The 14546-nt window shown below is 44.6% G+C and overlaps 1 protein-coding gene across 4 annotated transcripts; it reads left to right on the top strand.

Moving 5' to 3' along the window:
• The first annotated feature begins 511 nt into the window (after positions 1-511).
• On the top strand, positions 512-12965 carry MPV17L (MPV17 mitochondrial inner membrane protein like). Of its 4 annotated transcripts, XM_032269648.1 has the most exons (5): positions 512-956; positions 5479-5549; positions 10039-10133; positions 12402-12431; positions 12509-12578. In XM_032269648.1, exons 1-4 carry the CDS (start codon positions 647-649, stop codon positions 12409-12411), a joined length of 486 nt encoding a protein of 161 aa, XP_032125539.1. In that variant the 5' UTR covers positions 512-646; the 3' UTR covers positions 12412-12431; positions 12509-12578. The 4 variants fall into 4 exon arrangements, with proteins under 4 accessions (XP_032125539.1, XP_032125538.1, XP_032125537.1 ...); XM_032269647.1 differs by lacking the exons at positions 10039-10133; positions 12509-12578 and adding an exon at positions 12605-12944; XM_032269646.1 differs by lacking the exon at positions 10039-10133 and having other exon boundaries at positions 12509-12944.
• The last annotated feature ends 1581 nt before the right edge of the window (positions 12966-14546 follow it).

Below are 14546 nucleotides of genomic sequence, written 5' to 3'. Positions count from 1 at the left end.
CTAATATATTCGCAAAGCCATGCAACCATCACACCTATCTAATTTCAAAATGTTTTCATCACTCCAAAAAATAATCCCGTATGGGAGGCCGAGGAGGGCGGATCACTCGAGACCAGCCTGGCCAACATGTTGAAACCCGGTCTCGGCTAAAAATACAAAAATTAGCCGGGTGTGATGGCGCACGCGCAGTCCCGGGTACGCGGGAGGCTGAGGCAGGAAAATAGCTTGAACCTGGGAGGCGCAGGTTGCCTTAAGCCGAGATCGCATCACGTTACTGTAGCCTGGGCGACAGAGGGAGACTCTTGACTCAAAATAATTAATTAGTAAATTAAAACAACAATAAATAAATAACCCCGTACCTTCTGCCTCTGTGGCTTTGCCTGTTCTGGGTATTTCGCGTGAATGGACCCAAGCCACTGGTGGGCCGGGCCCCTTTCCAACGCTCAGCCCCGACGTCGGCCCGTGGCCTCCGGATTGGACGGCGCGGCGGGGGGTGCGCGGCGCCCAATCGCTCCGGAGCATCTGGAGGAGGCAGGTGCGGGCGCGGGCGGCGGCGCAGAGACTGCTGCAGGCGCTGGAGGCCCGGACACGGTACCGAAGCCGCCGACCACGCCGGCTGCTGATCGCGGGCGCCCACGGCGCGGACATGGCGGGCTGGTGGCCGGCGTTGTCGCGCGCGGCCCGGCGCCACCCGTGGCCCACCAACGTGCTGCTCTACGCCGCGCTCTTCTCGTCCGGGGACGCGCTGCAGCAGCGGCTGCGGGGCGTCCAGGCCGACTGGCGCCATACGCGGCGCGTGGCCACCGTGGTGGTGACCTTCCACGCCAACTTCAACTACGTGTGGCTGGGCCTGCTGGAGCGCGCGCTCCCGGGCCGCGCGCCGCGCATCGTGCTGGCCAAAGTACTGTGCGACCAGGTGGTTGGCGCGCCCATAGCTGTCTCGGCCTTCTACGTCGGTGAGGGTCTGGGAGGGGGTCTGGGAGGTGGAACCCAGTATTGGGGGACTGGAGGCAGGGACTTGGGGATCAAGTGGCTGGAGGGAGGGCGCTGCAGGGGCCTGGGGATGCGGGCAGGAGCTGGGGCTCTGAGGTCGCGGCTGCTTCAGCGGCCTGGGAGAGCCGGGGCAAGGGCTGGAGGCTAGGGTGTTTGATGAGGAGAAGTTGGGGTGGGAGGCACTGGCTGGGGAGCCCGGAAATTGGGAGCTAGAGGTCCACCGGGTCAGGAATTGAGGGCACTAGGGTCAGGGCTTACTCTGGGGTTGGGTGTACGCCAAGGCTGGAGGTAGGCAGGGCTAGGGAGGGCTTTTTCCCTCTCAAAAAGGCCCACGGGAAAATCAAGATCTCAGCTCAACGCCATAACATCTGCAAAGGCCATGAACCAGTCCTGGGGAAGGGAAGGGACCCACCTGCTGTTCAGAAAATCCACGCCTGGGGCTCCAGGGCCAACATAGGAACAAAATGCAAGGGGACCCATGCAGGTGGAATGTGAGATTATGCCTGGATCCTCAGAAAATTCATGCCCAAGGTCCTAGTTCTGCTTTGGTAACAAGATTTTCCCCTGGGGGGGTCCCACAGAAAATAGGGGACCTTGTATTCCTGCTATGGAGGACTATATACCTGTGAGCGTTCAGGGAACCCTCTCCTTAGAGTATCCGACCCGGGCCTGGGGTGTAGGGGACAAGGGAATGACTGTGGAAACCTTCTCCACTGCCTAAAATAACAACAATGGAAATGTTACCTGAAAAATACCAGGGTTCATTCCCCTAAGGAGTCACAAATGACTCCACCAAGAGGCAGGTTTTGATCAATGGGAGTTTTATTTCTTGGCACGAGTAAGGAAGACACTGGGCGTATTCTCCAAAGCAGTGTGTCCCTTAGAGAGAGACAGGAGGGTTTTATGGGATGATGGAGAGGGGAGAATGTGAGGGTGCATGACTGCATGTAGAGTAGGGGTCCCAGTGGCGCAGATGCAGTGAGTCATCATGTTAGTACATAGGTTGTGTGTTATAGTCATGAAGCTGTAGCTTCTCCTGGAGTGAAGACTTTAGCATGGTAATGACGGGAGTTAACTTGGGTTCATCTATAAGTAACCCGGGTTCAGTTAGGAGCTGGATTTTTTTTATTATTATTATTTTTTTATTTTTTTATTTTTTTTGGAGACAGAGTCTTGCCCTGTTGCCCAGGCTTGAGTGCAGTGGTGTGATCTTGGCTCACTGCAACCTCCACTTCCCGGGTTCAAGCGATTCTCCTGCCTCTGCCTCCCAGGTTCAAGTGATTCTCGTGGCATGCCTGGCTAATTTATTTTTGTATTTTTAGTAGAGATGGGGTGTGACCGTGTTGCCCAGGCTGATCTCGAAGTCCTGAGCTCAGGCAATCCACCCGCCTCAGCCTCCTAAGCTGCTGGGACAACAGGCCTGAGCCACCTCGCTCGCTGGAGCTGGTTTAAACAAACAAGGTGTCCTCATTCCACCCAGGGTTGGGGAAGGAGAGGTTGAGGGCAGGAGGCTGTAAAACAGGCTGATTGCTCAAGTTGGTTAACTTCCAGTAGTCTTTGGAGATCCTCCCTGTCTGTTTACAGAAAGAGCCCTATGGCCTCTATCATCATCGCAATTTCTATAGCCTTGAAGGGGTTGGGGTGGGTAACTGGGGAGAAAAGCTCTATGGGTCTTAAGCCTGACCTTGGGATTGGGGATCACAAATTTCCCCCCAAATGGAAGAGGACTTTTCCTAAGGGCTGTTGATGCTTTCTAATACCAGGCTGAGGTCAGGCAAGCCACTGTCTTGAAGAAACCTACCCTGCCCCCTGAGCCTTATTTTTAAGAGTCAGATTCATTTCCTTTCCCAACAGACCCCATCAGAAACACAAATGACCTGATTACCTATTGCCATTGCAGCCAGCCACATGGCTGATGGGGTCAGTGGGTCAGGAGAACAGACAGCCTGAGAGCTAGGCTTCTGTTTTATCAGAAGGTCTGTGCCTGGTTCCAGGGTATCATTTCCAGACTGGATTTGCAAACTGCTTCCTAGCACATTACAGAAGCTTGTATACTGGTGAAGGGGTAGGGGACCAGAATCCTATTTCATCCTCAAAGACCAGTGAGATTGTTCTTTTTCTTTTTTCTGTGTTTTTTTTTTTTTTTTTTTTTTTTGAAACAGACTCTTGTTTTATTATCCACGCTGGAGTATACAGTGGCCTGATCTTGGCTCACTGCCACCTCTGAATTTAAGCAATTCTCCTGCCTCAGCCTACCGAGTAGCTGGGATTACAGACACACACCACCATGCCCGGTTAATTTTTGTATTTTTAATGGACGTGAGGTTTCACCATGTTGGCCAGGCTGGTCTCAAACTCCTGACCTCAAGTGATCTGCCCACCTCAGGCTCCCAAAGTGTTGGGATTATAGACGTGAGCCACTACACCTGAGACTGTTCTTATTATTCTCATGTTACAAATGAGGAAACTGAGTCTCAGAAGGGTTACGTGACTCACCCAAAGAGAACACAATCCAGGCACTTGATGCTCTCATGGTGAAAAGGTTGACAGTGTGCCTGGACTGAAAGGTGCTGAGTAACTAACAAGACTTGAACCTATGTCCAGGCCAAGGTCTCTGATACAGATTCCTGGCCAGATTGCTACTTTGCTTTGGTTTTCAGTTTTTTCTAGTTCAGTTTTCCTCATCTTGTATTACAATGAAGGGGGAAGTGGAAAGGGATGGATTGGAGGTTTGTGTAAGGCTCTACCTGGAAATTGCATTAATCAGATGATCTTTGTGCTGGGGCCACCTTGGGGAACCTGAGTCATAACAGATTAAGAGCTCTGCTTGGGAATGGGACACCTGGGTTAAACTCTGTCTGCTATTAACCTCTCTAAGCTCTTTTCCTCCTTTGTAACTCTACCTACCTTAGCAAATTGTAAGGAGAGGAACATGAAATGAGGCACATAAAGTACTTAGCATTTAATTAATGCTGGCTAAGTGGAACACAGTATTACCAATATTTTGCTGGGTCACGTAAGAATCTTCTGCAATTAACTAATAAAGCTCTTATTTCCCCTCCTTTGTAATCAGGGATTGGAAAGAATTTTTAAAGTACTCTCAGTTTTACAACCCGTCCTAAAATACAAGAGCTTTGCCTTGCTACCTGAATTTCTTTTTTCTTTTTTCCTTTTCTCTTTTTGAGACAGGGTTTCACTCTATTCCCCAGCCTGGAGTGCAGTGATGTGATCACAGCTCATTGCAGCCTCGACTTCCTGGGCTCAAGCAATCCTCCCACCTCTGCCTCTGGAGTAGCTGGGACTGCAGGCGTGTACTCCCATACCTGGCTGGTTCTTAAATTGTTTTGTAGAGACAAGGTCTTGATGTATTACCCAGGCTGTGAATTTCTCTTCAGGGATGTTGAAGATCAAAGTTTTCAAAGTGTTTTTAGGAAGGCTGAATTGATGTTCCACTTTCAGATTTTGATTAGGGTAATACTGATGGGAAATTTGTAGTTGCCAGAATATTTGGGTCCACTAAATAAAAAATTACTTATTTTTATTTTTTTGAGATGGAATCTCGCTTTGTCACCCAGTCAGGAGTGCAGTAGTGTGATCTTGGTTCACTGCAACCTCTGCCTCCTGGGTTCAAGCGATCCTCCTGCATCAGCCGTCTAACTAACTGGTATTACAGGCATGCACCACCACGCCTAGCTAATTTTTTATTTTTAGTCAAGACAGGGTTTCTCCATGTTGGTCTCAAACTCCCAACCTCAGGTGACCTGCCCACGTTGGCCTCCCAAAGTGCTGGGATGAGCCACTGCACCTGGCCCACTGGCTTTTTTTTAAAGATAGAAATTAAAATTTCAAAATGTTCAACATTTCACAAAATGTTTGGAAGATAAAGTCACCAATAGACCCACTATTGTAACTTGTTTGTTTTTGTGAATTGTTACAGTTTTTGAAAAAATAATTGTTTTCCTGTAACTTTAATACTCTGCTATTTTTGATTTGTATTTAGCATTCCTTTAAAATTTACCTAGTTTTAGAATGGAGATTATGTTCTTTTTTTTGTTTTGAGACAGGGTCTCGCTGTGTTGCCCAGGCTGGAGTGCAGTGACATTATCACAGCTCACCGTAGCCTCCACCTCCCAGGCTCAAGCAATCCTCCCACCTTGGCCTCCTAAGTAGCTATGACTACAGGTGTGTCACCACATCTGGCTAAGTTTGGAATTTTTTGTAGAGATGGAGTTTCACCATGTTGCCCGGGCTGGTCTCTTAACTCCTGGACTCAAGCGATCTCCCTGCTTCGACCTCCCAAAGTGCTAGGATTACAGGCATGAGGCACCACGCTTGGCTATGTTCTTTTCACTGTAGGGTCAGAAAGGTCATTTATGGATGTTAGTGATGGTTACTTTGCATATTGAAATGGGAAACTTAAACATGAACTGTTCTACAGTACTCTTATGAATCTCTTAAAATTCTTTCGGTGTTTTTTGCAAATAGGTATGAGCATTCTCCAGGGAAAGGATGACATATTTTTGGACCTGAAACAGAAATTCTGGAATACCTATATGGTAAGACAGGCTTTTGAAAGTGTAATCAGTATCTTTTTGGGTATATATGTATATATTTATAAGGATTTTAAAATTTTTTAATTGACACGTATATGCAGATAATTCAGTACACACGTGATTCTTCAGTACACACGTCTAATCATATCAGGGTTCTCTGCGCACATACGCTTGTGTGTGTGTGTGTTTTAAATAAACAAATTTTTTTTGAGACAGGGTCTCGTTCTGTTACCCAGGCTGGAATGCAGTTGTGTGATCATGGCTCATTGCAGCCTCAACCTCCTGAGTTCAAGCAATTCTCCCACCTCAGCCTTCTGAGCAGCTGAGACTACAGGCATGGGCCACCACACCCAGCTAATTATTTTTAAATTTTTTGGTAGAGACAGAGTCTCACTATGTAGCCCAGGCTGGCCTCAAACTCCTGTGCTTCAGCGATCCTCCCATCTCAACATTAAGTACATTTTAATAAAACTAATTCTTAAATTAGAGCTCCAGTTTGGCTGGCAGAAGGGTCCAATATTTTGACAGAGAAATCTTAGTTATTTTGATAGATGAATGAGGAGAGGCTTTAAGAGTATCTATACTTCTTATGAATTGGAAAGAAATAATATGTCTAGGCCGGGCAGAGTGACTCATGCCTGTAATCCCAGCACCTTCAGAGGCTGAGGCAGATGGATCACTTGAGGTCAGGAGTTTGAGACCAGCCTGGCCAACATGGTGAAACCCCATCCTACTACAAATACAAAAATTAGCTGGGCACGGTGGTGCACATTTGTAATCCCAGCTACTCGGGAGGCTGAGGCAGGAGAATCACTTGAACCTGGAGACAGAGGTTGCAGTGAGCCGAGATCACACCACTCCAGCTTGGGCAACAGAGCGAGACTCCATCTCAAAAAAGAAATACTATCTATGCATTTTAGTCCATGTTCTCAATGATTTCTGACTTTATTATATGAACTCTTATTAATGATCACAATTTATTTTGTAAATTTTGCAGCCAAAGGGACAATTTATTTTATAAATTTGGGATCCTATTTGCAAAATAGGGATTGTAGACTGTAAGTGGCTTAATGGAATCCTTCCCACATTCAGAGTCAATGTTTTCAGGTGAGCACTCTGCAGACTCTTGCTGAAAAGAACTTTATTATCAAAAAGGTACTGATAGTGAAGGAGAGTTTTCCACCCAGGGTTATTCCAAGGTTTGAAGCAAATCAGCTGTTTTACTGTTTGCTCAGCACAAACATACACAATCCAGTCCAATACATATTTATTCAGTTAAGATTTATTGAACAGTGTCCTAAGGCCTGGCAAAATCCGGGATGATTTTCATCTCTGCCCTAGAGCATTTTCGATTGCATTCATCACAAGGAGATGAATCTTTGGGATTCTAGAATGTACACAGGCTGGCCTAGGCCTTCACATGTTCTTCATTCCCTATCGAAAGCAGTGTTGAGCCACAACTACCTATACCTGTACAGCTTCTAGCATCATCTGTTGGATGGTACCGAGCCTCTGAGCAAGCATCACTTGATGGCTAGAGGCAGAGGATGGAGAGGTTTGAAGCCAGAGGCTTCCCCTGAGCCTCTATACTACAGTATAGAGTAACTATAGTAACTACAAGGAATGTGTTCAGAACTCTTGGGATTTCTCTTAGGGCAGAAATTGAGGACCCCATGCTGACAACCAAATGTGATTTTCTTCTGGTTTTTTTTTTTTTTTTTTTTTTTTTTTTTTTTTAAAGACAGAGTCTTACTCTGTCTCCTAGGCTGGAGTGCAGTGGCACCACCTTGGCTCTTTCCAACCTCTGCCTCTCGGCTCAAGCAATTCTCCTGCCTCAGCTTCCTGAGTAGCTGGCATTACAGACTTGCACAACCATGTCCAGCTAATTTTTTTATTTTTCAGTAGAGACGGGGTGTCACCATGTTGGCCAGACTGGTCTTGAACTCCTGACCTCAGGTGATCCGCCTGCCTCAGCCTCCCAAAGTTCTGGGATTACAGGTGTGAACCACCACACCCAGCCACTTCTTCTGTTTTAATTTGGAAAAAGGAACAAGCTTTTCCATTATGTTGTAAAGTCTATAGAGATATGTACAGCTAACATTTTTTTTTTTTTAAGAGCAAGAAGTTAGGCAGCTCACACTTGTAATCCCAGCACTTTGGGAAGCTGAGGCAGGAGGATCGCTAGAGTCCAGGAGTTTGAGACCAGCCTGCACAACATAGTGAGACCCCATCTTTAGCACAGTAAAGTAAAATAGCTGAGTATAGTGGCGTGCATCTCTGGTCCCAGCTGCTTGGGAGGCTGAGATGGGAGGATCACAAGCCTGGGAGACTGAGGCTGCAGTGAGCTATGATTGTGCCACTGGGCTCCAGCCTGAGTGACAGAGTGAGACCCTGTTTCAAAAAAAAAAAGAGAGAGAGAGAAGGAAGTAGAATTGGGAAAGAAAGAAGCTTCAGGCCAGCACTTTGGAAGGCCGAGGTGGGCGGATCGCAAGGTGAGGAGATCGAAACCATCCTGGCCAACCTCGTGAAACCCCGTCTCTACTAAAATATGAAAAAATTAGCTGGGCATGGTGGCACACGCCTGTAGTCCCAGCTACTCGGGAGGCTGAAGCAGGAGAACTGCTTGAACCCAGGAGGCGGAGGTTGCAGTTGCCAAGATTACACCACTGCACTCCAGCCTAGCAACAGACCAAGACTTTGTCTCAAAAAAAAAAAAAAAAAAAAAAGAAAGAAGCTTCAGGCAAGGATTTGTAAATGATGAACAGAACCATGGGAACATTTGCATACTGTTTTAAAAAAATAGTGGTTACAATGAGCGAGTCTCATCTACCCTCATGAAAAGAAAGAAGGTATACCAGCAGTCAGAAGCCCAGCCCATTTGGAGATTTTTTGGGGAAGATTTGCTTTGATAAGAAACTGTCTTCCAGGTGCTGTACTAGGTGTTTGTGGAAGATACCCAAAAAACCCATATAAAACACAGATTCTGTCCTAAAGGCACTTAGATTCTAGTGGGATAGATAGATAAACAGACAAGTCATTAACTAGAATTCCACGAGAAATGCTCTCAGAGCCCATGGGTACTTAGCACAATGAGGAGGTGTGGAGGTGGGGATCCAGGAAGTCTTGCTGGGGCCAGGCACCAGCGGCTCATGCCTGTAATCCCATCACTTTGGGAGGCCAGGGTGGGTGGATCGCTTGAGTTGGGGAGTTTGAGACCGGCCCGGGCAACATGACAACAAAACCTCATCTCTACAAACACAAAAGTGAGCTGGGCATAGTGGCTCGCACCATGCTACTCAGGAGTCCCAGCTACTAAGGAGGCCGACATGGGAGGATCTCCTGAGTCCAGGAGGCTGAGGCTGCAGTGAGCTATGATTGTGCCACTGCACTCCAGCCTGGGCAACAGAATCAGACCTTGTCTCAAAAAAAAAAAAAAAAAAAAAAGCTATAATTACACTCATACTGGAGGACAGGGTATCCCAGGGACAGAAGGAGCTGAGTAGAGTTGACAATATGTAAAGCATTGTGATATGCCTAGAGGGGAGAAACCACAGGCAGTTTGGTGTCCATGGACCATTTGCTGAGCAACTTGGAATAAGTTTGGATCCTGGAGACTGTTGAATGCCCCGAGCTGAGGATCTTGAACTTCACCCTCAGATAATGGCAGCTAAGGAAACCAAAGTTAAATTTCTTATGTAACTAAACTCACAAAAGAAATAAGGAAGCACGCTGCGTGCAGTAGCTCACGCCTGTAATCCTAGCATTTTGGGAGGCTGAGGGAGAAGGATCCCTTGAGGTTACGAGTTCAAGACCAGCCTAGGCAACATAGCAAGACCCTGTCTGTATTTATTTAAAAAAAATAAAACTGGCCGGGTGCGGTGGCTCACACCTGTAATCCCAGCACTTTGGGAAGCTGTGGCAGGCAGATCACTTGAAGTCAGGAGTTTGAAACCAGTGTGGCCAACATGGTGAAACCCTGTCTCTACCAAAAGTACAAAAGTTAGCCGGGTGTGGTGGTGTGCACCTGTAGTCCCAGCTACTTGGGAGGCTGAGGCACGAGAATCACTTGAACCCGGGAGGTGGAGGTTGCATTGAGTCAAGATCACGCCACTACACTCCAGCCTGGGTGACAGGGAGAGACTCAAAAAAATTAAACAACAACAACAACAAAATATATATATATATATGAAATGAGAAAGCAGTGGGCATAGGAAAGGCTTGAGGGATATTTAAGAAGGTAGAATGAGTGGGTCGGAATGATTGATTGAAAGTAGGGGTAATGGATTCAGGATACCTCTAGGAACCACACAGTTCTAGTTTAAGTAACTACATGGGTACTGGTTCATCACTTGATTCAGGACACAGAGGAAAGGAAGCCAAAAAAAATGAGATGAGTTCTATTTGGGAAATGCTGAATGCCAGATGTCTTTGGGCTATTCAGAGATTGCCGAAGCACAGGGAAGAGTTCACGGCAGTGTTTAATTATTTTTAGTGCTCACACGTCCCAGATTTGGCCAGTGGGAGTCCCTCCAAGCTTGTTCCTGTGTCCTATGACATCATTCAGCTTCTTTCTCCATTTCTTCTTTTGTAAGCCACTTCCTTTCTGGCATGATAATATGTTCCTCGACTGTCTTGTACCTTGTGTCTTGTACCTGCCCTGCTCTGCCCTGGCCCTGGCATCAGCCATTTCTCCGAGGAGTCCTGATTCCTTTTTATGGGAGAATGATGTAAAAACAAAATATACTACTACATCATACTACATTCTGACAAGAAAAAAAAAACACAGTCATAAGAAATAAAGCCATGCTCGGGCACAGTGGCTCATGCCCTCAGGAGGCAGAGGCAGGAGGATTGCTTGGGGCCAAGAGTTCAAGACCAGCCTGGCCAACATAGTGAGGCCCCCATCTCTATAAAATAAAAAGAAAGAAAGAAAATTGGAAAGCTATGTTTGGATGAGTTTAGTCTTCTGATTATTTTTGCTAAAGTTTAAAAAAATTTTTTTTTTTTTTTTCAGACAGAGTCTCATTCTGTCACCCAGGCTGGAGTGCAATGGCATGATCTTGGCTCACTGCAACCTCCACCTTTTGGGTTCAAGCGATTCTCCTGCCTCAGCCTTCTAAGTATCTGGGATTACAGGTTCTCACCACCATGCTCTGCTAATTTTTGTTTTTTTATTAGAGATGGGTTTTTGCCATGTTGGCCAGGCTGGTCCCAAACTCCTGACCTCAGGTGATCTGTCTGCCTCAGCATCCCAAAGTTCTGGGATTACAGGAGTGAGACACCATGCCCAGCCTTAAATTTTTAAATATACTTTAAATATAAGATATATATTTTATGTACTATCTACTTTTAAATATAAACATAAATATTATAAAGCTTTTAACTGTTCATTTTAGAAACCTCAGAAAATACAAATTAGGAAAAAGAAGAAAATAAATCTCTAATATCACTTTTAAGGATTATTTTAAAAACCTCTAGGTTTTTTTTCGAACATAAATTTTACATATCAAGTCTTCTTTTTAAAAAAATTCATAATGGTGACTTTTTCATCAGAATGCATAGGATAAAGCTTGTTAAAATGTCTAAGATATTTTGTAACATTTAAAAATTTCAGCTAAACTTGTCCTATAGCATCACATGATTTAAATATGTTAATAGAAAATCATTCATAAACCATGGTTTGGCATATAGTTTTAAAAATTTGAGACTGGACTCAGTGGCTCACGCCTGAAATTCTAGCATTTTGGGAGTCTGAGGCAGGTGGATCAGGAGGCAGACTGAGGTCAGGAGTTCAAGATCAGCCTGGCCAACATGGTGAAACTCTGTCTCTACTAAAAATACAAAACTTAGTCAGGTGTGGTGGCAGACGCTTGTAATCCCAGCTACTCAGGAGGCTGTGGCAGCAGAATTGCTTGAAACCAGGAGGCGGAGGTCGCAGTGAGCCGAGGTCACACCACTGCACTCTAGCCTGGGCAACAGAGCGAGACACAGTCTTTAAAAAAAAAAAAAAAAAAAAAAAAAAGAAATTTGGCCAGTGAGGTGGCTCATGCCACAATTCTAGCACTTCGGGAGGCTGAGGTGGGACTGTTGCTTTTTCCTGGGAATTCGAGAGCAGCCTGGGCAACATAGACACCATGTCTCATAAAAAATTAAGAAAAAAGAATTCATTGATGATTCTGTATTTACAAATATATTCCTGCATCATTTGCTCATGGTAACCAGGATATTACAATACATAAATATATGCTATTATTTTCAAAGCAGTTGTCTTCCAGAATTGGTACTGATTCTATTAGACTTTTCATTCTGGAGCTAAATATAAAATTAATACAAATGTCTTGTACCTAATAGCTTTTTTTCCCCACAATTCCCCAACCCCCTTCACGCTAGAAGCCTTAAGTAGTCTAATTTAATCAGCTTAGTCTGAAATATGATACTACATTGGCATCTTGTTGGCCTAGTATTGCTTACTTTTTAATGAAATGAACTCTGCAATTGTTTTGTGTGGTTCAAAGGCATTCTAGGCCAGGTGTGGTGGCTCACGCCTGTAATCCCAGCACTTCGGGATGCCAAGGTGGGCAGATCATCTGAGGTCGGGAATTTGAGACCAGCCTGGCCAACATGGTGAAAACCTGTCTCTACTAAAAATACAAAGAGTAGCCAGGTGGAGTGGTGTTGTGTGCCTGTCATCCCAGCTAGTCAGGAGGCAGAGGCATGAGAATTGCTTGAACCCAGGAGGCAGAGGTTGTAGCAAGCTGAGATCGTGCCACTGTACTCCAGTCTGGGCGACAGATTCAGACCCTGTCTCAAAAAATAAAAGACATTCTAATAACTTTTTTTTTTTTCCAATTCCAGAGCGGACTGATGTACTGGCCCTTTGTACAGGTGAGTTCCGCCTACTCAGGAATATTAACTCAGGGCTTTGGTTTCCATGTGGCCCTAACGGACTCTGTCTGTTCCAGCTGACCAACTTCAGCCTTGTTCCTGTTCAGTGGAGAACAGCTTACGCGGGGCTCTGTTCTTTTCTCTGGGCCATCTTCCTCTGTTTTTCCCAGCAGAGTGGTGACGGCACATTCAAGTCAGCTCTTCCCTTTTTTCATACCAAGGGGAGCAGTGCCATCAAAGGGTCCCCGGAGAAATGAGAATTCAAGGACTCTCTTAAAGGGACCACATTGTTGACCTAAAATACACAGGATTGCCTGCAGACTGAATACTTGATTCGCCAATTATGTACTTCATTTGGAGGGATTACTACTATTTGTTCACCCACTTGTTTTTTAAATTATCCATGATTATTTGTGAACTGTATTCATTTTTTCCTGTTCTAGTCTGAAAGCTTTACTTCTCTAATATTTTGGTTAATATAAATACTAGTGGCAAAATGGCATTTTAGAATTATTAATATTTCTAATATTTTAAAGTGAGTTTCAGGAAACTTGGTTTTGATTCTTTACATTTCTATTCTAAAATCTCAGGTTATCTCCTGAACATTTTTGGGTCAGATGAACTTTTCTACCAAAAAATAGTCCTTATACTGAATTTTAATTTACATATAACTCAATCGAAATGAAGATTTAATAACCAGATTTCTTTCCCCAAAACATACATAATTTGTTGCTATTTTGATACTAAAATTTAGTAAGTACCTTTCTTTCTTTCTCCTTCCTTCCTTCCTTCCTTCCTGCCTGCCTTTCTTCTTTCCTTCTTTCTTTCTTTCTTTCTTTTTTCTTTCTTTCTTATTTGAGATGGAGTCTGACTCTGTCGCCCAGGCTGGAGTGCAGTGACAGAATCTCGGCTCCCTACAGCCTCCTGGGTTCAAGCAATTCTCCTGTCTCAGCCTCTGGAGTAGCTGTGGGATTGTAGGCATGTGCCATCACACCTGGCTGATTTTTGTATTTTTAGTAGAGATGGGGTTTCACCATTTTGGGCAGGATGCTCTCGATCTCTGCCTCAGCCTCCCTCCTAAAGTGCTGGGATTACAGGCATGAGCCACCTCGCCTGGCCTTTTTTTTTTTCTTTTTTTTTTTTGAGACAGACTTGCTCTATCGCCCAGACTGGAGTACAGTGGCATGATCTCGGCTCACTGCAAGCTCTGCATCCTGGGTTCAAACAATTCTTCTGCCTCATCCTTCAGAGTAGCTGGGATTACAGGTGCCTGCAACCATGCCCTGCTCATTTTTGTATTTTTAGTAGAGACGGTATTTTGTCATTTTGGCCAGGCTGGTCTCAAACTCTGGCCTCAACTGATCTGCCTGCCCTGGCTTCCCAAAGTGCTGGGATTACAGGTGTGAGCCACTGCACCCAGCCCAGTAAGTACATTTTTTATTACCAAAAAAAGAGTAGATTAGCGTATGACTGGTGTATTCTGTATAGAATGTATTTTATTGATGTCTTACATTTTTATAATTTCTGAGTTAAGTACTTTTTAATTATTGCTTTTTAGTTTTGAGAACATTCAGTTGACTAAAGCACCTCATTTCCCAGATACATGAAATAAAATATTTGGATTCTTAAGGAAATACAGTGAATTCCAGAGGAAGGAAGAATTCTAATCCATAAGGTAGCAGGGAAAATAATTACCTCAAATTTCACACTGATGTTATTTTGTGAAAATCAGTGCTTTAAATTACATCTTTATACTGTAGAGTAAACATGAGAAACTTGATCTAATATTTAGTATTTATTCGGTTTGTCTAACCTCTACACCAGCAAATTTAAAAATTATGTAACTATCTCAAGAAGTTTCACTTGGATGTGATGGCTCATACCTGTAATCCCAGCACTTTGGGAGTCTGAGGTGGGAGGATCACTTAAGGCCAGTAGTTCAAAACAGCTTGGGCATTATAGTAACATCCCATCTCTATTTAAAAAATAAAAAGTTTCAGCAAATTTCACCTAAGAATTGCACCACAATTTTGTTATTTCCAATGTCTTGTTCCATGGATTTCAAGTTGCGAAGCCCTGAACTGTTAATTTATCTTGAGAATTTATATTTAATCT

This window comes from Sapajus apella, unplaced genomic scaffold (genome assembly GCF_009761245.1).
Source record: "Sapajus apella isolate SASKATOON/1434 unplaced genomic scaffold, GSC_monkey_1.0 scaffold196, whole genome shotgun sequence".
NCBI classification, from domain to species: Eukaryota; Metazoa; Chordata; class Mammalia; order Primates; family Cebidae; genus Sapajus; species Sapajus apella.
The sequence above is the reverse complement of the archived record's forward strand: the minus strand, read 5'-3'. Positions and strand labels throughout refer to the sequence as shown.